A 25023-nucleotide genomic window follows, 5' to 3' on the forward strand; every position below is an offset into this window, starting at 1 on the left:
GGGTCTTCCATTTTTTCACTGACCCTCCGTAGACGTTCTGCATATACATGTGCATAATTATTTTCATTGTTATAATTATTCTCTAGGCTCTAGTCAGTTCTATTTTCCATATAAATTCAGTTTTTCCAAACTAAAACGTTCTAGAATGATCCCTTGATCTTTTAATTTTCATGTGATAGTTCATCTTCAAGATGTTATATCATTAGCTACAGATTAATGATTTAATCTGCCAATCATATATAAAAAGTTATACACGTACTACTCACTTATTGACTATCTTGACACTCCTCCCGATTTATAGAGGTAGCACTGACAGGACAAGACCTTGCCGGAAATGGTCTGTAGAGAAATGGACCTTGAATCTAGTGTTCTTGGCTGTGTCAACAGTCCCTCAGCAGAAGAAGCCTTTCACACTGTCCTTTAGGGTCCAGACTGTACTGCCCATCCACGCCCCCCAGCTACCAACCAAACCACTCAGAAAAGTTGACCTTGCAGTAGTCAGAATGCGTGTTTCCCTAAAACATAACTTGAAAGAACAAAGGGGGGCATCCACACCAACGGTGCCTCCCCCATCCACCGGCCTCTGGGTCTGAAATTCCCCCCTTGTGTTACCTCTCCATGAAACTTGAAAAAGGGCAAATTTAAAATATCAGTGCGAGGGTGAACTTTGGAACTGTTATTTTTGTCAACACCACCCAGAGAACTAGTCCACCAGATCCCCAACCAAGAGGAAGAATGGGAGTTTGTATGAAGAATAGGGTACAGGAACACTAAATATAGATTGACAAGGAGGTCCAAAATTTCTCCAAAGAAGATTATTTCTGATATGATAAAGAGGACTGTTCTGTATCACAGGGTAGGGCCACTGAGGTATATGAGGCTCCCTAGGGAGAAAGAATTAAAGAGATGGAATGGCTGCTCTTCCTTCCAGGGTTGGCCCATCTCAGAGGTTTTTCTGTGCCCCAAGATTGAATGAGGAGGCTGCCTTCAACGATTTTATAGCACCCTGAGGTTCCTTATCATGGTACTTCCATCTCACTAGCTATGAGCTCTTTCAGGGCAAAAATTATGTCTTGTTTCATGCCCAGCTGATAATAGAGAGTCTTGCAAAGACTACAGTATACCCTTTTAAAGATAGAAAAGTAATTATTAAGGAAAAATGCCAAAAAAAAAAAACCCTTATATTGGTTATGGTAGTGCTAGCTGCTATAATAGGTTTATCTCAAAGTGTGAGTGGCTTACCACAGTAGATATTTATTTCTCGCTCCCATAACTATAAAGTACAATTAGGGTAAGGAGAATGCTATTCCATTGCTCTGCCCAGTCATTCAGGGGCCCAGAATCTCCTGGAGCATTGATACATTGCTGACAGAGGAGAAGACAGAGAAAGTACTCCTGCGTCTCAACTACTTCCATCTGGAAATGTGTTATACACATTACTGTTTTATCCCAGGAACACCGTTCCCACATGGAAAGCAACGGTTTAGGGCTGGGAGAAATTCTTAGTTATCAGACTGATTATTTTCTATTAAAGACCCCCCTCTAGGGTCAGAGCAATGTTAGTTAAGACCAAAGAAATGTGGTGCTCATAGGTTAGAACAATCTATTTGGATTTTTCAGTTCCTTTATTGCTTGTACTTCTTGTTTCTTCTCTGCTCCAGAAAGATGAGGTTGCCGAATAAATGACTTTTGCACAAGTAGGATAACAATGCTGGGCTGGAGGGTAAAATATCAAAATGACTTAAGCTCTGAAGGAAGAGTTCTGAATTTTCTTGTGAAGTTTGATCAGCTATAATGTTATAGAATAGTAAATGTGAGAAAGCAAAATGCTTCCAGTTAATAAGAAAGAGCTTTTTGTTTTACAATAATGAAGTGGAGCCTTTTATTAAAAGTAAGCTTATGAGGAATGCTGATATGTGAAACAGATTAACATGTGGATGCTGTATTTGAAATAGTGCGTGCGATCAACCAAGAAACTTCTGCAAAACTGTGGAACACAATTTGAAAAAGATGTAGTATAGCCTAACAGAAAGAAAAGCAGAGGGAAAGGAAATTACGTTTGTGGTTATCAAAAGATGTCTCAGAACCATTAGTTGCACCATCATTGAGAAAGATCTAAGTAGAGTGATTCCTTTAAGGCTATTGTTCATACCGTAACAGTGTTTCAGTAGCCTTGTTTCTGGCATTCTGACATGAATCAATCATTTATTTATTATGTTTAATAAAACCCTGACATCACCTCATTAGTGTTGCATCTAAAGCAGCACCACTCATCCCTGTAATTCTGACGTGTTATTTTCAGTGCTGAGTAAGCACGTTGGAGGTATCTTTTCCTTAAGTGATCTAAAACCTCAAATTTTAAAACTATAACCAGCTAAAAGTCTCAACTAGTTCTTGTAGCATTGCACTGAACTGATTTCTCTTTTGCCTTATTTTCTATGTGTATTCATCCTTATGGTTTTTAGTTTATTGACTGAAGAAGATATAGAGAGAATATCAGATATGCTTTATTCCCAATAAAGGTGCAATGAAATATTATTTGGCCATACAAAAGAATGAAGTACTAATATTTGCTACAATATGGATGAACCTTAAAACCATTATGCTTAGTGAAAGAAGCCATTCACGAAAGATAATGTTATGTGGTTCCATTCATATGAAATGTCCAATGTATGCATAACTGTGTTCATTGCAGCACTATTCACAATAGCAAAAAGATGGAAACAACCTAAGTGCCTATCAACAGGTGAATGGATAAACAAATTATGGTACATACACACAATGGAATACTATGCAACAATAAAGAATAATGATGAATCCATGAAACATCTCACAACATGGCTGAATCTGGAGGGCATTATGCTAAGTGAAATGAGTCAGTCACAAAAGGACAACTATTGCATGGGACCACTATTATAAGAACTTAGAAAGGGTTTACACATAAAAAAAAAAATGCATTCTTTGATGGTTATGAGGGTGGGTAGGGAGAGGAATTGGAAATCACTAACTAGATAATAGACAAGTATTAACTTCAGTGAAGGAAAGGACAGTCCACAATATAGGGGAAGTCAGCACAACTGGACAAAAGCATAGAAGTTTCCTAGACACATCCAAATACTTTGAGGGACCAAATAGCTGGGGTTGGGTCCTGGGGACCATAGTCTCGGGGGGCATCTAGGTCAATTGGCATAACATAGTTCATAAAGAAAATGTTCTACATCCTGCTTGGGTGAGTAGCATCTGGGGTCTTAAAGCTTGTGAGCGACCATCTAAGATCTGTTGGTCCCATCTCATCTGGAGCAAAGGAGAATGAAGAAAACCAAAGACACAAGGAAAATCTAGCCCAAAGTGACTAAAGGACTACATGAACCAGAGACTGCACCAGCCAGAGACCCAGAAGAACTAGATCGTGCCCCCGCTACCACCAATGATCGCCCTGACAGGAATCACAACAGAGTCCCAGACAGAGCAGGAGAAAAATGTAGAACAGAATTCAAATTCATGTAAAAAGACCAGTATTGGCCTGACAGAGACTGGAGGAGCCCCCAAAACTATGCCCCCGCCCCCCCCCCCCCCCGAGTGCGCTGCTAACCCAGAACTGAAACCATTTAGACAGGCCTGTAAAATGCAAAATAACACACATGAGTTCAATCAGATATATGAGACCAAATGGGGAGCTGCTGCCCAAAAGCAGGACAAGAAGGCAGAAAGGGACAGGACTGGACGGATGGACACAGGGAACCCAGGGTGGAAAGAGGGAGCATGCTGTAACATTGTAGGGATTGCAACCAATGTCACAAAACAATGTGTGTATAAATTTTTGAATGAGAAATTAACCTGAGCTGTAACTTTTCACCTAAAGGAAAATTTAAAAAAGAAATTGTCCAGAACAGGGAAATCTAAAGAGTCAAAGTAGATTAGAGGTTGCTGAGGGATGGGGATGGGATGGTGGAGGGGATACGGGGTAATAGCTAAAGGAGATGGAGCTTCTTTTTTAGGTGATCAAATTGTTCTAAAATTGACTTTGGTGTTGGTTGCACATTTCTGTGAATATGCTAATACCATTGAATTGTCCGTTTTATATGGGTGAAGTGTATAGTGTATAAATCATATCTCAACAGAGTTGAAATAAATGGATAGATAGAATGATGTTAAGTAAAAGAAGTCATATTCAAAGTAATACATATTACACGGTTCTATTTATATAATACGCAACTGAACAAAATATTTAGGGATACAGACTTAGGTAGTTCAAATGTATTGTTTACCATATAAGTCAAAATAACTGTTTCCCCTTGAGGGGAGGAAGGTTATATTGGGAGGGGATGCTGGCAATATGCTTACCAAGGTGGTTTTGCCTTACAATAATTCATTGAGTTTTATGTTGTTCTGTCACTTTTATGTGAATGTTATATTTCACAGTAAAAATGCTTTAAAACAAATTAAATAGATCATTTGGTTATAAACTTTGATAAAAATAAATTTTTTATCAACTTTTACAAGTCTGACTAAGCAAAATATGACAGTATATTTTTGTGTAAAACAGGGTTATTTGGGTCTGTGTTTATCAAGTTTTTTCTTTAGTCTCTAAATTGATATTATTGGTTTGTGTTTTTTTTTAATTCATTGTTATTTTATACATTCTCATTAATTCTACAAGAATTTGGACTTAAAATTTTATTATACGATAAAAATTACTACAAATATTGTTCTTTTAATACTGTGCAAACTTAAGTTATGTCTCATTTGTTTGAATTTTTTTTCATTAATTTTTTCCCCTTCATTTGATACAGATAGTTGTACAAGCCCTGCAGTGTTCCCATTACTCAATTCTTTGGCAGCTGGTGAAAATTACTGATGGTTCCCCTTCCAAAGTAAGTAAGAATTTCTGTAGGCAGAAAGGTTATTACTAAAATAACCTTGTTTGATTCATTATTTAATAATTTATTGTAATCATTATAGAAATTATTATTATAAATTTTAACAAAATATATAATTTATTATTATCATTTTTTGCTTTATCTTGTAATGAGTATGTATTTACTCACCACTTTTGAAAGGTGGCCAAAGTCTCCTTCAGGCAATAGATGCATGGTGGTGTATGCATATGTGTGTAAACATTTACACACACACACTCACACACACAAAGTTAAGATTTTGTAAGAAATAACTACAGTAGAAACCACAAGCGCCCTGATGTGACATGCTGGAAAAAAGAATAATATTGAAAGATAATAGTATGTAGTTTTTTTATTCTGGCCATATAACACCTTGAGACCCAAACTTAACAACTCTGCTGTTAAAAACAACTTTAAGTGCTGAATCAAATTTTTTTTTTTTTTTTTTGTCTATTCACAAATATGCAAAAGAAAAAGATATGTATAGATCAGAGAATAAGTGAAAGTAAGGTCCAAGAGAGCGAATCCGAACAGTGAGGCCTTCTTTACCTTCAGTATCTTTCTAATCTAGACAAAACCCAAGGCCCTTCCGAGGTGGAAAGTCTAGTAGGTGGCTGTGTCCCCTCAATAAAGTTGAGATCCTAAAGAGCTACTCTCAGCACAAGGGCAAACATCTTAGAAATAAACCCCCGCCAGGTCCATTCATGAACTGAATAATTACAGGAAAAACACCCTATCTTAAAATTTGTCATTGATTAAAGGAGGAAAAGTAGATCTGCCATGAGGATTGGTAGCTATCAGCTGGCTTTCACACAGGTTTTCACTATTGCTTCAGTGGCTAAGGGCAAAGAAAAAAAAAAAAAGATTTTAATGTTTTGTGCTGGAGGTATCTCTAAGCACCTACAGAATCAAATGGAAATTCTCTCTGAAGGAGCTTGCCTCAAAGAATTTCACAAATAAAATTTTAAGAAAAACGAAGAGCTCATAGTAAAAAAATTAATCAACTGAAAAGAAAATAAGAAACCATGAATATAGCCAGAAAAAACAGAAGACAACAAAATCAGACCAAAAAAAAACCACACTTCGGAATTATCTGACACAAATATAAGTGTTTTATTTGTTTCATGAAATGAGAGAGGCGTGAACATATGAGTACAGAAAAAAAAATCTGATGAAGAACCATACAAAGATATTAAATAACCGGTTGCCATCAAGTCGATTCCAACTCATGGTGACTGGAATAAAGAAAATAATGTTACCCACAAAATCTGCATGCCACTATGGCGGTGACAACCATGAAATTTGTGATATGATTGATGACAAAAAGAAAGCTGTCTTATAAGAATGTGTCAGACTAAAATTAAACAGGAAGGCTAAGAATTTCAAAATACTTCCACTTTAACAGGATTTTAAAAAATAGGTAAAAGAAGGTTAACTTTATTTTTGTTTTCAAGACTGAAATTGTCAATAAAATAGAAAAAATCCGGAGCTTAATTAATATACTACCATCCTTCTATTTAAAAAAAAGAAGTCAGCTACTTTTCATAGGTAGAGAAATACTCAACTTATTAATCAGAAAGGGAAAAAAAATTCTGAGAAAAGAATAAAACAAAAAAACCAAACCTGTTGCTGTCAAGTCGATTGCAACTCATAGCTACCCTATAGGAGAGAGTAGAACTGCCCCATAGAGTTTCCAAGGAGTGCCTTGTGGATTTGAACTGCCACCTTTTTGGTTAGCAGCTGTGTTCTTATCCACTATGCCACCAGGGTTTCCAAGAAAAGAATGCTGTATATCAACCTGTTGGTTCTATATGGAAAACGTCCTGACCATCTTTATTGGTTAAACAGCTTCTGTTTTGTCAAGACAAAGATATTAAATATCCTAATGTTTTTATGAGTCCCTGAGTGGTACAAACATTTACCTCGTTCAGTTGTTAACCAAAAAGTTGGAATTTCAAATCCACCCAGAGACCTTTCTGGTTAGCCGTCAGATGCGTTAACTGTTTACACCACCCAGGGACTCCCAGCAGTCTTCCATATTGCGGAATTTTAGACCTAGAAAAAATTGACCTACTACAACTTCCAGTTTTACAAATAAGTAACCTGAGACACAGATTTGTAAGTTGTTACTAATTTCTGGAAGGAAAAGCACTTTACAATTCATAAAGTGCTTTACATAAATTACCTAATTTAAAATTAGTTAAGTGACTTGCCGCAAGGTTATATAACAAGTTAATGATATGGCTGAAAACAGAGGAAGTTTATATATATCTAGTGGGGTGTTAAGGCTGCTAACCAAAGGGGCGGCAGTTTGAATCCGCCAGGTGCTCCTTGGAAACTCCGTGGGGCAGTTCTACTCTGTCCTGTAGGGTCGCTATGAGTCGGAATTGACTCGACAGCACTGGGGTTAAAAAAGTGGGGTGTTAATATAGATGATATGTCTACAAAGCTTATATATATGCTTCTGAAATTTTCAAAGATATACTACATCATCTTAGGGATCAAAAAGTTTGGCAGTTCTTGAGTTCACATATATATATAAATTATTAAAATAATAGTTGTAATAAAGAAGAATCGTCAATAAAAAGTTAATCTTTATAGTTTGTATGTGTCTTGAGAATTTACGTCTTTCAAGATTATCACTTAGAGAACCACTTTTAAATTCTGGATGCAATCACTACATAATGATTACTGAATATACTTTGGGTAAGGAAACTATCAACAATTTCAAAGTGAAGAGAAATAATGTAAGAGAAAACAACTAAGCAGGTAGAATTTTACATACGGCATAAATGGACAAAAAAAATTTTTGGAGTCCCTGAGTGGTGCAGACAGGTAATGCACTCGGCTGCTAACCAGAAGTTTGGAGATTTAATCCCACCTAGATTTGCCCAGGAAGAAAGGCCTGGCAAACTACCTCCCAAAAACCAGCCATTGAAAACCCTAGAGAGCACAGTTCTACTCTCATGCAAATAGGGGGCACCATGAGTTAGGATTGACTCAAGGCAACTGGTTTACTGTTATCCTAAAGCTATTAACTATTCTACTGAAGATGTTTGGATAGATACACAGGGATCTTAACGGTGGTTACCTCTGGGAAATAGAACTGGGTGCAGACATGAGAAAAAGAAACTTTACACTTTTTGTACCATTCGATACTTAAATTTATTGTTGTTGATGATTAACAGTGAATGTGTATTATCACAAACATTTTTTAAAAACTGAAAATAGAAACACCTCAATTCTCCATCCTAATCTCAGGTTTTGGTTTATCACAGAGAGCTCACAGGGCATTTGTTGAACTGGAATGAATACTAGAAAAATACTTGGAGTGTTCTGTGTCTTATTTACTGTAGCAACGTTATTCCGTTGTTTATAAATGTAATGTTAGTGCTAGAAGAGGATTTTGAAACTATTTGATCAAACCTGTTCATTTTAGATGAGGCCTGGTACTACATTAGTATCGTTATTACCTTGCTGCTGTTTGATATTTTTTAAATCACTTAAACATAAATGCTCTGAATAATTAAATCTTTGTAATAATCCTATAAATTTGATGTTTAGATCTAGAAAATAATAAATTATACTTAATTAGTTTTTGGTGTAAAATATAAAGTAGAGTGGTTTTTGATAATTGGAGACCCTTACTTGGTGGGTACTTGCAAAAATCCCATTTAATAGATAAGGAACCTGAGCCTTATAGAGATTGAGATTTGCCTAAAATCACTGACTTGTAACTAGAGTACAAGTCTTTTGAATTTCAATCTGGTGAACTTCATGTTAGTGCTCTTTAAACTCTTTTATCTTTGAGCTTTTAATACAACCAGTTTTGTTGTCATTGCTTTTTATTTTGAAACAAATTTTCTAAGGGTACACTGTACACAAACTAGTAGTGTCTGTTAATTAGTTGGGTATAGCACAGTTACGTCACGTAGCCTGGCTTCTTTCATCATTCTGTATCCCCAAGGGCATTTAGCTGGAAAATTGCTCTGATTTTAAATGTCTCAATTTGTAGTACCACTGAGTTACAGATGAAGTACATGGAGAGCTTTGTTAATGGTACAACTAAAAATCTCTCCATCCTTTTTCTCTAATTTTTTTTTCCCAGAAATTTGAATGTAGTACAGTAGAACATTGGGGTCTGTATATTTAATATTTGTAATGTTGACCATTTAGAAGCAACCTGAGAGTAATTTCATTTTTTTATTGTTGAATGTTAGTTAACTAATTTTAAGAAGGAATGAGCCGTTTAGCTAGTGAAGGACCTAGCCAACTAACCACCATCTGCTTTGTTTTCTCTATTCATTAATACTTTTATAGAAACTACCATTCAAAGCTCTGAAGGGATCATTTATATTTTTAATTAACACATTATTCTTACTAGTTCTTGGTATAAATATAGAGGGATTTTCATAAATTCGGGGCCCTTGGAGACATGCTTATTGGAAAAATATAGAAAAACGTAAATAAAATTAAAAGCACAAATCTTACCACTTGTGAATAACCACTGTTAATATTTGGTGTTATTTTCTTTTAGTACTTTTCCTGTACATATTTTCTGGATATTATTGAGTTCATACTGTGTTGACAAGTTTGTATTTTCTCTTTTCAATTTACAGAGTAACATTTTTTTCAACAATTAAGAAATGTTTAGAGATATTTTTAATGTATGCGTAGTAGTCCATCTTACAGTGATACCATAATTTATTTTACCACTCTCCTCTCCTGGATATTTAGATTATTTAAACATTTTTACTAATAAAATTAATGCGATGGGCATTCTGGAGAAAAAGCTTGTTCCATGTTTTTCATTGTTTCATGTCATTATATTCCTAGAAATGGAATCGCCGAGTCAGAGTTTGTACATACTTTTAAGATTTTTGACACATATTACCAAATTGCTTTGTCAAAAATAGTTTCCAAAATTTATTTTTCTTCTCTGTTGTCATGAACACTGTTGTTCAAGAGGTAATAGATGGTAGTTATATTTAAAGTTTAAATTCAAGTTATAATTTGATCAACAGTGCGCACTACTTTCTACAGTGAAGTGAGCACAAAAACGCGTGGGAAGCCTGCGTCGGGACAACACTAGCTCTGTATCTGAAGTGGAGGTGTGCTGGGTTTCACCACCGGGGGTTCCCTCTGTTCCCCCGACTTCCAGAGTGGAAGTTCTTGGGCAGCCTCACAGGTCATGCTCAGTGTACTTTGTTCCGGTGCCCCCTAGTGCTGGTCCTGTAGAAGCAGCCTTCAGTTTCTCTTCTCTGTATCAGAAAACATCCTTCTTCCTTCAGCTCCTGCTGGACATATACAAAGACATTTAAAGAGCCAGGTAAATAAGAGTTAGGGATAAAATAATACCCCTATTTCCCTTTTTGGCCTGGGGATCTATAATTTATTCTCAATTATTTTTGCTTCCTTGGGGGAGCAGTCCTGCTCTCAGTAGTCTTAGGTTTATAGTATTCTGTCTTACCCTGCATGTTCCTATTCTAGACTACAGTAAGGAGGGTCTATGGCGAGCATTCCTGCCTCTGGACCCTGGCCCTATTCCTAATCCTTTAATCCAAAGAAAGTCAACATTTTCCAGGTAGATACAAGTCAAGTTACTAATGAGGTGTTTAGTTGCTAAGTGTGTTCTTCCATTACTCTCTTCACTGAAGATTCTCCTCTGCAAATTCTAACTTGCTCACCCACAAACAGAATGGGGAAGGGAGGAGTGAGAATAACAGTAGGACTGATGGTGACCAAGCCCTATGAGGAGACATGTTTAACCTTGCTATTCTCCCCACAAACCTACAGTCCTAGCAGTGTACTAGAAATAGGCTCAAATGTGTATAAATCCATAGACTGCTTTCTACACTCCTTCCTTTCCTTTCTCTTACCCACTCCTTCAGAGTAGCTGTGAACAAGAGAGAAATAGTTCACACAGGTCCTCTCTCAGAACTCCTGTAATAACAAAATAGGGGTGACACCTTCCCCTCTGCAGAGCTAGCTGCTTTGAAGGGAAGGGAATGGGGGCCAAGGATAAGAAATAGTAGCTACCCTTCTAGGAACAAATTTCCTTTTTTTTTTTTTTAGTATCTCCCCCACACACACACCTTTTATTTCTTGAGAATTCTGTCCTCGCTAATTATCTAGTTAGTTTTAAGCCTTTCCATTAGACTTTTCTACAATTCCAGAGTCCTTCTTTGTTAGGTATGTTCTTCTTATGTCCAGTCACACGTTCTTCAATTGGCTGGTCTAGAAAAGTTAAGGGCGAAAAATCCAGGTCTTGTTTAATACCCTTTTCTTGTTCAGCTCACAGAATATTCTTTTTAAAAATCTGAAATACATAAGTAAATGGCTGTTCATACCAAATTCTGAACTTCTCCAAACTTGTATCCAACTCCAACATTCTAAAAACCCCTGGATTCCTACATTCCAATTAAGCATGCAATGCTATGTTGGCAACTCTGTTCTTGGGCCTCCATGTTTAGGGGCTTACTTTCTGGTAGGGAATTCCCTCTCACTCCTTCAAAGATAAGGCTTCACTAGCCTGTTCACCTAGATGCTGTTTTTACCTATGTGGAAACAGGGGGCTTTAAAGTTGTCTTAATTTTAAAATACCCAAATTCCTTAAGATGTTTAATACCACATTAATTAAGTAATGAGCCAGGATTAAGAAGATCTAGCCCAAGTAACAATTACTAAAATTTAAAAATGTGTTTTAATTGAGCATAAAGCAATATTAAAAATATTTAGACAAAGCATAGCACTGTCCTCATTGCTGGGTTTTTTGGGGGTTTGGGGTGTCCACATTGCTACTATAGAGATTAGAGATTTGCTCTACTAAATTCATGATAAAAGCACTTTACTTTTCCTGTCAGGCCGTGTATTTGAATAGAAAAGAAATAGATGTCATATCCTACTTAATACCCACTGAATGTTATAGTAACACATTTTCTTTTCTGTTGGTTTTTAATTTAAAATGTGTTTTTCTCAGTGGCATTTTACAGTTGTTAGGTATTTGTTAAATGACTTCTTGTTGCTGTATTTGTTTTTATTGTCCTTATAACCAGTTTATTTATATAAGAAGCTCCCAGTTTATAAATAGGCTACATTTCCAGCATTTTTTGTGTTGGAGCATGGACTTTAGAATTAAACCTGAATTAAAATTTTGTCTCTGCTTCGTAGTACGCGTGGCTAGATAAGCAAATTACTTCACTTTTGTGCTTCAGTTTTCTAATATGTGAGATGGAAATTATATTCACCGTTGGATAGAATTGTTGAGAGGATTAAATTCAAGTAAGAGTTTCAGTAAACAATAACTCTTATTTTCTTGTCATTAAATATCAACCCTACTCTATGCTTCTTCTCTAATCTCCTTCCCTGCCAAAACTAAGAATTGATACTAAATGAACTGTGGTCTAAAGCTCTGGGAGTGTGGAAACATGTTCAGTGGCTAGTGTAGGTTTGGGGAACAGTGTGATAGATTTTGTCCTCCATCTGTATTTTGGGTTAATTTGGGAATTCAAGTTTCTGATTTTGGTCCTAACAGTCACTACTTTTCCTCTGTCCCTATGACTGCTTCTTCAACTTCCTTCATCTTTGTATGCTACCGAAAAGAGAAATCAGAAGATGTTTTGGAACTACATTAGGCAGCTTAAGGGTTCCTGGATCAGTAAATGGATTAACCTTTGAGGCAATGGCAGGAGTCAGCAGGTGGGCATTCAAATCATGAAGAAAAGAACAACACTGAAAACTAGGTATTGCATTTGGGATTTAAATATCCAATAGTCAATTTCTTGTATATTGGCAAAATGCCCCCAAAAGAGGCTAGTAACAATATTCCATACAAAAAAAGTCTCAGAAATAAAGGGTTTACTCCTCTGCAGTGGTGGAGATCTTTTTCTCTTGTTCACTAATGTGTCCCAAGTGAATGAATTTATATTCATCTGTTTTATCAAATGTAGTAAGGGTGATGAGTTAGTTTGGCTGAAAATTAAGTTATTGACCCTCGTTGTTTTACTGTGCTAGAGACACATGAGCATAATACAGTTTATACCTCCAGAAAGCATTATAGCCCAATATGGTCTTGGCAGCTATAACCTATGGACCAAACTGGCCCAACACCTGTTTTTGTAAATAAAGTTTTATTGAAACACCACCGTGTTCATTTGTTTATGTACTGTCTAGGGCTGCTTTTGTGCTACATTGAGTTAAATAGTTGGGATGGAGACCATATGGCCTACAGACTAAAATATTTACTCTTTGACCCTTTACGGAAAAAGATTGCCAACCCCTGGCCTAGTATGGTAACCTCTTAGTCTTGTTTACCAGAACTTTGTCAATTAGAAAACCCTGATTGTCTGTTCAGGGTAATAGAAGTTTAGTTTAATTTTGTGCTCATTTAGTATCATGAAAGTTGATCACTAAATTCTTAACCGGGTTTATTTTCATATTCTGAGATCTTTTATCTGACTTAGGTCTGTATTTTACTACTTTATTCTGTTTTATTTCTGCCCATTTCAGAAGTGTATATTTGTCAGAAAATGTTGAGCTAGTTCTCTGTATTAACTACTAGTTTTTCCATGGCTTCAGTTTCTGGCAGCGATTATATTAATGGTATTTAATAACTGTGGAAAAACAGTCAAATCTGGCCATCCTCTAGGTACATAGTATTGTGATGCAAAATAAAAAGGAATCAACATTTAAAATTTGTGTGTGTGTTGTGTGTATAGGAATTAAACTGTTTTTTTCTCACCAACTATCGTTATGAGACAGTTTATATTTAAGATTCATTTTTTCTTCCCAGAATGTTAGGGTGACTCAGGCTTAATCCTTTGTGCCTTTGAGAAAGCTTCTATCTGATATAGCCTGTATTATAAATTTGCCATCTTACTTGTGCTAGCCTCATTGGGATGATTGGGGTCTTGCTGACCAGGGTGTATTTTGAAAGGATCATCTTAATTCCTTGAAAGAGATTTCTTCTCTAATGTTTGTCAGCGGATCGCTGATAAACTGAAACCAGCTTTAGCCCTTTTCACATTTGGGTATTTGTAGGTTTCAGTTATCTAATTCTTGGTTTCACCCTATGTACCAGGAAGCAGAAAACCTTAGCCAGGCCAATGAAGCAACTTGCAAAATGGATACAAAAGAATATAACCAAGTTATAACTTAAATCTTGATATGATCTTACTATCTGACCCATCTGAATTCCTTTCCACAGTGAATCCAGGAAAAGCTACTCTTGACTCCAAGCTGCTTTCAGAAAGTAAGAAAATACTGGTGTGATTTAGGAAAAAAAATTGAAGGGAAGCAACCATGTCATAAGCATACGGGTTATATGGACTGAGAGAGGAGTAGTTTACTTTTATCTCTGGTTCACTGTTTTTGCCTTCAGTTCTACCCCCATAATCCAGGTACTGTAGCCAGAAAAGAAATTTATTTAAATAAAATTCTCTTGTGTTCAAAGTGGCAGAGATACTCCCTAAACATTCTCATTTCTTAAAATTGCATTCTGTATAATCAGGAAACTTGGTTCTTGAACTACTTTTTTCAATTTCTATTAGATTTTAGGTTTATATATAGATATATTTCAGTAATGTGAGCTTCACATTTCTTACTTCCACAATGCTGTCTCTTCAAGTTCACATATATTGATTTCTTCATATTCTAGAGTCAGAGCCCTTGTGGCACAGTGGTCAAAGCACTTGGCTACTAACCGAAAGGTCAGAGGTATGTACCCACCAGCCATTCCACAGGAGAAAGATGTGGCAGTCTGCTTCCATAAAGATTATAGCCTTGGACATCCTCTGTCCCATATGGTTACTATGAGTCAACATTGACTCAGTGGCAATGGGTTTGGATTTTTTTGGTTTATGTTGTAATGGTTTAAGAGCACAGACTCTGGAACCTGACTGCTTTGGTTTAAAAATTCCCTCTACAGCTTACCAGTTGTGTATCTTTGGGCCTGTTGTTTACCATATCTGTGCCTTTTTATGTGTAAATTAGGGGTGATGGCAATAATAATATCAATGCCTATCACAGTTCTGAGGATTCGTTGAGTTAATATGTGAAAATTTTAAATTTGTGCCTGGCACATAGTAAGTGCCAGTAAATGTTAACTTATTGCATTCTACCCCAGAAGAAAAATTAATACCACATATAAAATGCTTCTATTTTCAGTATATTAAACATATTCAGTTTTTTTTCATAATGACTTACAGCTGTTATCCAAAAAACCAAAAACCCATTGCTGTTGAGTAGATTCCGACTCATCAGTGACCCTGTAGGACAGAGTAGAACTGCCCGTAGGATTTCCATAGAGCGGCTGGTGGATTCGAACTGTCAACCTTGGTTAGCAGACAAGCTCTTAGCCACTGTACCTCCAGGGCTCCTGTACAGCTATTATAGCAGGAGAGAAGTGAAGGTATCCAGAATATAAGGAATGTATCGAGTTTTCTCAAATTTAGAAACAGCCAGTAATTTGTATTTTAAAGGAATTTGAAGTGAATATACTTTTACTGTTTAGACCAAGCCCTTACTATTTGCCCTATTCAGAGTCTTTTCATATTTCTTTTTCTTTTCTTATTTTTTCTTTTCCATTTGAGTATTATTTTTTCTCCAACATGCATTAAGAATAAAGCCCATTCACTGAAACTTGTGTGTCGTCTTAATATTGGCGTCTTAGCCTGACAAATCTTGAACTTAAAAAAAAAAAAAAAAAATTATTTAACACTCTGCAAATTTCTAAGGATACTACCTACCTAATGACCCAGCAATGGAAGCTTGCCTCAATTTCAGCAAAATCAGAGACTTTGAAATTATGGTTTCAGCATTTTAAATCACATGAAATATAGTAAGATGCCAACAGAATAAAGTAGAAAATTGTCAATGAATGAAAGTGGCAAGTTTTGAAAGCCACAAGAAACTAAATTCTATTCCCAGCTATTTGAAGGGATTTGTTATATTTGAGATTAGCTAATTGTACAGTATACAGTATCTTTGCCGATTAACCTAGATCTGTTTGTATTTATAATTCTCCTCAGTGTAACTAACTAGTTACAATTAAGTTAGCTTTCTTTGATAATTATGTTACATTCAAATCTAGGCCAAATTTTATTGTTATAGAAGGCCTTTGGCTTCATCACATGTCTTGCTTCTTAAAATACTATTGATTAGTCGACCAGTAGATTGCTTACTTAGTTGTGGTATTAAATTTACAACTCTTCAGGTGAATTGACAAGTGATCATTTTACAAAAGACACATTTGCCTGATAATTGACCTTTAAAGGAACATTCTGCATCCAACTCCAAAGAGAGCTAATTCCCTCCAACTCCTCCTTTGTGACAGCCAGGAAATCAGAGGAATAAAGGAGCTTTAATACCTTTTAGCATTGTTTTTTAACTCAATAATTATTTATTGTTTGATAGAGTATCTTGTTTTTCTATTAAAAAGCCAAAACAAAACAAAAAAAATCCATCCTCCATCAGTCCCAAAAGAGCTCTCTTACAGCCAGCCTACTTTTTTGCTGACTCTTTACAATCAAACTTTTTGGAAATAGTTACTCCCGCTTTATATTCTTTTCAACCATTGCTATGTGACTTCAGCACTTCAGCTCCCATAACTCCGTTGAAAGTGCTCTCCAAAGTCACCAACAGCCTCATCAATCCTTTATCCGTGGGACACTTTTTAATCCTTACCTTATCTCTCTGTGGTATTTGTCATTTTAAAATAACACTCCATCCATTTTTAAATGTTTTCTTTCCTTACCTCTGGGATGCCATATTCTCCTGGTTTTAGTCCTAGTTCTCAAACCAGTTCTTAGTCTTCTTCATAAGCTCTTTTTCCATCTATCTTTTAAATGTTGGTGTTCCCCAGCATGCTGTTAACAGCCATCACTGCATATTCTCTTTGGGCATTCTCGTCCACTTCCATCACCATCTAACGCTGAGGGCACCCTAACTTCTATTCTTGCTCAAATTCTTTCCCTTGGACTTTGCATTTGTTTATCCAGCTGCCTACAAGATACCGCCACTAGGGTATTTTTTTTAGAGACCTCAAAATCATCATTGAACTAGAATTGAACTGTTGCTAACTCCATTTGTTCCTTTGTTTCCTATCTCAGTGATAGTCCATCTAAGTAGGCAAGCTACCTAGCAATTAGGAGTAATTGTCAATAGTTCCTGTTCTGATTAGTCCATAAATTCTATCGATTCTGCTGCTTACATTTCTCTTACATCTGTTCAGATCTTTACTGCCACCATTTTATTTTTAGGCCCTCATTCTAGATTATTCCTATTAAAGGCCTTTGTTAATATATGAGAAAATACAAGGTAATGATTAAGAACATGGGCTTTCAAGTCAGACAACCCTAGCTGTGGATCTGTAGGTTCTGTTAACCTCAGTTTTCTTACCTGTAAAATGTGAATATTACCACTTATTTTATAGGGTGATTGGGAGATTTAAATTTATGGCCCTTAGAGTACAGATTGTATGTACTTATAACTGTCCTCCCTATTCCACACTATCCTCCATTCTTTTACACAAAATCTTAGCACTTCCGTGGTGAAGTCCTTCTTCAGTGGTTTCTTGTTGCCACCAGGTTGATATCCGGATGATTAATACGATATTTTAAATGGTCTTCCATAAAATGGATCCTGTTTTTCCCTTCAGATTTCTCTCGTCTGTCCCCTATTTATGGTCCACCAAAAAAAGTCCAGCACCAATAAATTAGCAATAGTCCCTCTAAAGCAACTCCAGGGTTTTAGACATTTTATACCATTTCTAGAACACCTTTGCCTGTAGCTAGGTAATTATTGTTTGTCCTTCAGGACTCAATTTCCGTGTTATCTTCTTGGGGAATCTTCCCTTGATTACTTTGGACTCTGAATTAGGTTTTCCAGTGCATTCTTATCATAGCATTCCTTACACTGTATTTTACAGTTGTCTCTTTCCTTGTCTGTTTTCCCCAGTGTATTGTGAATGTTTGAAATTAAAGAACAAGGAATGTTAAAGTTTGGTTATTGAATGTTCATATGCAGGAATAATAAAGGCTCTTAAGACAGTGTCTTTTTTACTACTCTACAAACGAGCACATTCCGTCTATTAAAGGCTGCACTTTAGGAAAGGAAAAATGTGCATAATTTCTTAGGGATCGCTTTTTAAGTGAAGATCCCAAAAAGAAATAAATGGTATCTGTACAAAATAGATTGGCTTAAAGAACCTTTAGTTTAATAGAGTACTTTCTAAAAGTGATTTCTACATTAGCCTTTGCTTATGTAATTATTTATTCTTCATGGCTGTTGTGAATGTCAATACTGAGTTATCTGCATGTGTCTTCCTCATTAGTCAGTGAGAAGAATGAGCTCTGATATCACATATCCTGGGTTCAAATTCTTGCCAATAACGACTACTTCTCAGAATCAAGCTAAAGATTAAATTATAAAATACTGTAAGCCCTTAGACCAGTACCTGACCCATTGTAGGTGCCTGATAAATTTATATTTCTTTTTATATTTTTCAAATGTTCCACATAGAATAGCATCTGGCCATCTAATTAAATCCTATTCACCAGTCCAATCTTGAGTAAAAGCCTATCCTTCTGTGAAGGCTCCTCCAGCCCAGTTCTCTCGGCTGCAGTTAGAATTAATACAAGATATTTGAACACTTAATTACTCTGTAATTGGTCTAGCTCTCTGCTAGAATGCTAACTCTTTAAGAGCATGGACACTGTCTTAAACTTGTCTTTGTTTCCCCTGACGTTTTGCAGAGTGCTAAGAATGTGGGAAAAGTTCAGTACCTTTCATTGATTTTTTTTTTCCCTACTTTTTCAGTATGCTGCTGTGCTCCCTCATCTTACTACCAGCTAGTATGTGTTATAGGAATGAAAAACATTTCAATATTATCAGCCTAAATAAACCATATTTATAAAGAAAATCTGCTGAGGGGCAGTCATACTGAGCATTCCATAGCCAAACAGAACTGATGTAGTTATTTGGTGTTATCAGTTTTGCTGTCCCTTCCATTAGGACAGATAACTGGGAAATAACTATATGATTTGGTTCCTGACAGTAAATTTGGTTTTATTGATTTTCTTTACAATAAACCAATTTGGCTATTCTCCATGTATTCTGTCTTCTGGACAGTGCTCTAGGATACTGTAATTCATGCTTTCAAATTTTGAATATGTCTTACAGGAGGATTTGTTGGTATTGAGGAAAACAGTGAAATCCTTTTTGGCTGTTTGCCAACAGTGCCTCTCTAATGTTAATACTCCAGTGAAGGAACAGGTAAGACATTATCAGTTAAGAGATCAATAAAAACTAAAATGCATCAAAGAACAGTAAGAAGATATCATTTTTTTATGATAGTTCCTACCGTACAGGTTCGTCCCTAACATTTATGGCACTTGGAACAAGTGTATGTAGATGTCTGAATATTTAAGTTATAAAGCAAGCTAACAAACTGTTATATATATATATATTTTATATACAATACCCAGAACCCAGTGCAGTTAAGTCTATTCCGACTCATAGTGTGACCCTATGGTGGTGTAGTGGTTAAGTGCTATGGCTGCTAACCAAAGGGTCAGCAGTTCAAATCCGCCAGGCGCTCCTTGGAAACTCTATGGGGCAGTTCTGCTCTGTCCTACAGGGTCGCTATGAGTCGGAATCGACTCGACAGCAGTGGGTTTATTTATTGATTGATTTTTTTTGTATCCCTTCTTACAAATAAGTTGTCACAGGTCACTTCTTTATTGAGTTGTCAGCATCTAACTTAAAATGGTAACAAAGATGGTCTTCCTTAAACCTTATCCTCTAAACATTCTAAGCCCCATCAATGTTGTCTGGAAATACCCAGCTCTGTGGCCATTTAAACCAAAAATCCACCCTTTTTGTGTCAGCACTACTTGATGATATCCAAAGCTATGGCCTTGGTAAAAAATATTTCCCTAGAAGCTCTTTTTGTTTCCCCCTTTTCAAGTGGCTCTTTCCAAACAGTTCCATGTATTTTATGGTTGCACAGTCAAGGTATGACTCTTGCTGGAGGTGGATGGACAGCCAGGTGTATTGCTATCCCTAAGTACATGACAAAGTTGTGTTTTCCCACAGAAATCAATTTTTGGAAGGGGTGAGTGGATTTATTTGAGGCATCAGAGTCCTCAATTATCCCATAACAAAATATTTCAGTTATAATAAATTGAAAACAAGTTTATTTTATCTCATCCATTACATAGGCCAAACTTGGCAACATAACTATCTATATACTTTATATTTGGGGAAATGTGTTGAAAGTTCCCTTTTTGTGATTCAATTTGTTGGGAGGCTTTTAGATAATAGTTTTTAAGTGAATGGCCTCAAATTTTAAACCTACTGTTAGAGATTTTTTATATTGGATTTTTTTTTAAAGAACTCAAAATAGAATACTACATTACAGTTAGTTGAATTATACAGTTTATCTTAGGTCTTCTGCTAATTAGTTAAGCAGTATATATTTCTAACCTCAGTCAGAATCTAATAAATCAATTTTGTATTTCCAGAGTTCAGTTGAACTCATTTTTTTTTAATTCACATCTTAACTGGTTTTGAGTTAACACAGCCAAAGAAGAGAGAGATTGTTTTTTGTTTTTTAAAAAAGGTCTTAAATATTACTAGTATTTAATAAGGGGGAAACAAGTCATTTTATTAAGTTTGAGAATTCAAACTAAGTAATTGGAATTTAAATACTTAAAATTTCTTTGTGGTACTGCTATTGAACTGTGTTTAATTTATTATGTTTTCATTAACATTAACTTGTAGTTATATTCACACAATATTTTACTGATAAATTCCCTTTGTGTTCCAGGCTTTCATGTTGCTCTGTGACCTTTTGATGATTTTTAGCCACCAATTAATGACAGGTGGCAGGGAGGGCCTCCAGCCTTTGGTATTTAATCCAGATACTGGACTCCAGTCGGAACTCCTCAGTTTTGTGATGGATCATGTTTTCATTGACCAAGATGAGGAAAACCAAAGCATGGGTATTTATATCTGTTGTCTTGTCAGTATTGATCTTGTTTTACCCATCCCAAAAGAAACGTGAAAAAATTCAAATTTTACCCTAAAAATACTGGAATTTCTCTCTTTAAATAAAGATTAAGGGTAATACATTTATGTGGTTCAAAAACCAACAGCATAAAGTACAGTTAAGTCTCCTTCCTTTAACATTGTACCTTAGAGATCTTTCCATATCAACATGGACAGCTTCATTATTCTAATAGCTACATAGTATTCATTGTTGCATATAGCATAATTTACATAGTGCACTTCATATTGACTGACACTTGGCTAGTTTTCAGTCTTCTGCTTTTATGCGCTATGCTATAATGAATAACCCTGTCAGTTTGTCATTTCCCACATTTTCAAATGTATGTGTAGCATAGATGTTGTTTCTAATTGAACTATATCCAGGTTCACAATTTTTCGAAAGGAAAGTATCCAGGTTCCTTTCTATTCCTGAGTGATCGTCATATATTACTTAAATAAATGTAAATATAAGATATTAAATGATGAAAGACTGTTTGATGAATTAAATGATGAAAGACTGATAACTTCATCAGTCAAAATTGTGTCGAGCCTGCAAAATGATAACTTGGCAAAATTTTAGAGTTGGTTATTTGTGAAATAGATTATTTAAGCACTCTAAAATAATGTTGGAGGTAAAACTGACCCACACATCTCTTTGATGCTATTAGACTGTTCTCTACTTAATGGAACACTTTAGAAAACACTAGACTGTGAACCAAAATGTCTTTATTTAGGGTCCATATTAATCTCAGGAGATAAAATTTACCTACTGCTTATCTTAAAATAAAGGATTTCCAACTTCTTAAAGCATAGATGCTTCATAGCACGACTGACTAGTTAAATGAGAGTGGTTAAAAGTAAATTTTTTTATGACTATATACATGTGAAGAAAGGAAGAGGCAAGCTGTCCCCAAGTAAATACATTCCAGGGCATGAAAGGGTCAGTACAAAGAGGCAGAGCTTGAAACAAATGTGTTTGCTTTTGTCATATGGAGCCTTACTGGGAAATTTTTTCCTACAACTAGAAATTGACAAATCACTGGGGAAGAAATTGACAAACCATTTAAGGAAGAAAAACACTACTTTTTTTTTTTTTAAGTATTTGATACTTTTTTTCAATACACATAACATGATTTGCAAAATATATTTTATTTTCTCAGCTGATAATATAACCATGTGCTGAAAACTACCATCATAACCATATATATTACCCCAAATATCCAAAAGAAAGCTTTTTCCCTCTGCCTTAAACATTTCTACAATTTCTTCTTTGTGAGTACATATTAGCTTATAAGGGATGTTGAAATAAGAATACACAGCATTTTTAAAAGAAAACAACTTCAAAATATTACTAGGATAAAAGGTATCAGAAAAAAAAAACTTTTTATATTTGGTTTGCATATCTTGTGTAATCTTTGATAATCTCCTATAAGATCAGAACTTTAGTGCGTGCTAAGTGTTTCATGTTTAACCAAAATTCAGAAACCTAAAGTAATTACTCATTACAACCAACTGATTTTGTCCCATCTACAACTGAATTACACCTATTTGTGAAGTTTTCAGTTATACAAATTATTTTGTTTTACCTTGGTTAAAAAGCCAAAATTATTAACCGATTTATTTTCTTTGATTAGAGGGTGATGAAGAAGATGAAGCTAATAAAATTGAGGCCTTACATAAAAGAAGAAATCTACTTGCTGCCTTCAGCAAACTTATCATTTATGATATTGTTGACATGCATGCAGCTGCAGACATCTTCAAACATTACATGAAGGTATAGTTTTCATATTTTTACTTCTCCTTCCTTCTAGATGGCAAGGAAATTTGTAATTAAAATGAAAGGATGATGACAGAAGTTAAAATTGACAACTTTCGTTTACGTATTACTGATGATTTTTTGATATAGCTAAAGTTTGTCTCTTTATGTAACCAAAAAAAAGCCAAACCCATTGCTGTCGAGTCAATTCCGATTCACAGGGACCCTGTCGGACAGAGTAGAACTGCCCCACAGGGTTTCCAAAGAGCGCATGGTGTATTCAAACTGCCAGCCTTTGGTTAACAGCAGAATTTTAACCACTACGCCACCATGGTTTCCCTCTTTTATATAAGTATAGGCTTTTTATCAGTCTGCATAATTGTATCAGTTCCATACAGTAGTAGTTTCCTAGCATTTATATGAAAGAGCACCTTTTATGAGGCCGTGGCTTTCTAGATCAACATCCAAAAAAACCCAGTGCCGTCGAGTCAATTCCGACTCATAGCACCCTATAGAACAGAGTAGAGCTGCCCCATAGAGTTTCCAGTGAGCGCCTGGCAGATTTGAACTGCCGACCCTTTGGTTAGCAGCCGTAGCACCTAACCGCTATGCCACCAGCATTTTCTAGATCAACATAGAAGAAAGCTAATCCCTCTTCTTTATGGCATCTCTTCAGACATTTTTTGTAAGTATGCTTACTCTGTACCACGCCCTCTGTCAAGCACTACAGTGACAAAGATTTTTTTTTAATTCCTGCCCTAAAGTGGTCTAAAGCTAGAGACAGTCAAGTAAATAGACAATTACATTATACAGTATAATAGAGGTACATTTAGGAGTTTCTGGAAATACATAAAACAGATACCCAACTCTTAGAAAATGTGAAGGTTAGTGAAATTTTTTCAGAAGTGACTTCTGAAGTAAGTCTGAGAATGAGTACCAATTAGTCAAATGAACAAAGAAGTAGTGGGAAGATATTGGAGGCAGATTGAACTCAGTGTACAGAGACACAGTGGAATATGAATTGTTTGAGGGAAATGCAAGTAATTTGATATAGCAACGTAGGTTACCGCTGAGAACAGAGCCAGAGATAAGACTTAAAGAAGGTGACAGGTCAGACCTTGTACTGTGCTGAAAAGTTTGGATTTTATCCTGAGGGAGGTAAGATGTTGAAGGATTTTAATTTTCTTCAGCCATTCCTGATAACGACAGTATTTTAATAGACACTCACTTTCCTGGCTGTTCTTTCCATAAGCTTCATTTTATTCCTGACCATCTAACGACAGTTCTCAGAACTTTCATGGTGTCGTCTGACAGGCACAGATTGGAGCAGAGCACTTCTCAGTTTACATGTATTTGCCTTGTCTGGATGTCAAAGAAAGCATTTTGTTTTGCATGTTTAGAATGTTGTGTGTGCCATTGATCCACTTGTGTTTTCACCCATGTTTGGCTGTAGTCCCATCTCAGTTATGGCATAGAAAATAATTCATTGTATTTTGCTGAACAACTATAATGTGATGGGCACTGAGCTGATAGCCAGAGGTTTAGAAATAAGACATGATTTCTGCAGATCAGTAGAGAAACTGAAATATAATATTATGTAGCATGCTAATAATGAATGCATACCATAATAATGTATGCATTATCATCCTTTTTCAATCTATACACTGAGGAAATAATCCAAGAACACGGGCTGTATAAAGAAGAATGCAGCATCAGGACTGAAGAAAGATTCATTAACAACCTGGGAGATGAAGATGACACAACCTTGCCTGCTGAAAACGAAGAGAACTTGAAGTGCCTACTGATGAAGATCAAAGACTATAGCCTTCAGAATGGATTACACCTCAACAGAAAGAAAACAAAATTCCTCTGGACCAACTGGACCGATAAGCATCATCATGATAAATGGAGAAAAGATTGAAGTTGTCAGTCAAGAAATCAAATGACCTATTGCATTGGGTGAATCTGCTGCAAAAGATCTCCTTAGTGTTAAAAAGCAAAGATGTCACTTTGAGGACGAAGGTGCTTCTAACTCAAGCCATGGTGTTTTTAACCACCGTATGTACATATGAAAGCTGAGCAGTGAACAGAGAACACTGAAGAAGAATTCATGCCTTTAAATTATGGTGTTAGCAAAGAATATTGAATATACCATGGACTCCCAGAAGAATGAACAAATCTGTCTTGGAAAAAGTACAGCCAATATGCTCCTTAGAAGTAAGGATGGCAAGACTTTGTCTCACATACTTTGGACATGTTATCAGGAGGGACCAGTCCCTGGAGAAGGATATTGTGCTTGGTAAAATAGAGAGGGTCAGCAAA

At 35.9% G+C, this 25023-nt stretch overlaps 1 protein-coding gene across 5 annotated transcripts in view; it reads left to right on the top strand.

Annotated features, from left to right (window-relative positions):
• STAG1 (STAG1 cohesin complex component) overlaps nt 1-25023 on the top strand; it is a 519923-nt gene that overhangs the window by 458229 nt on the left and 36671 nt on the right. For all 5 annotated transcript variants that reach the window (XM_023538819.2, XM_064277281.1, XM_023538818.2 and 2 more), the window contains 4 exons: nt 4794-4874; nt 19077-19169; nt 20725-20899; nt 22580-22719. In XM_023538819.2, coding sequence (XP_023394587.1) covers nt 4794-4874; nt 19077-19169; nt 20725-20899; nt 22580-22719 — 489 coding nt within the window. The remainder of the gene's footprint in view (nt 1-4793; nt 4875-19076; nt 19170-20724; nt 20900-22579; nt 22720-25023) is intronic.

This window comes from Loxodonta africana, chromosome 26 (genome assembly GCF_030014295.1).
Source record: "Loxodonta africana isolate mLoxAfr1 chromosome 26, mLoxAfr1.hap2, whole genome shotgun sequence".
Taxonomy (NCBI): Eukaryota; Metazoa; Chordata; class Mammalia; order Proboscidea; family Elephantidae; genus Loxodonta; species Loxodonta africana.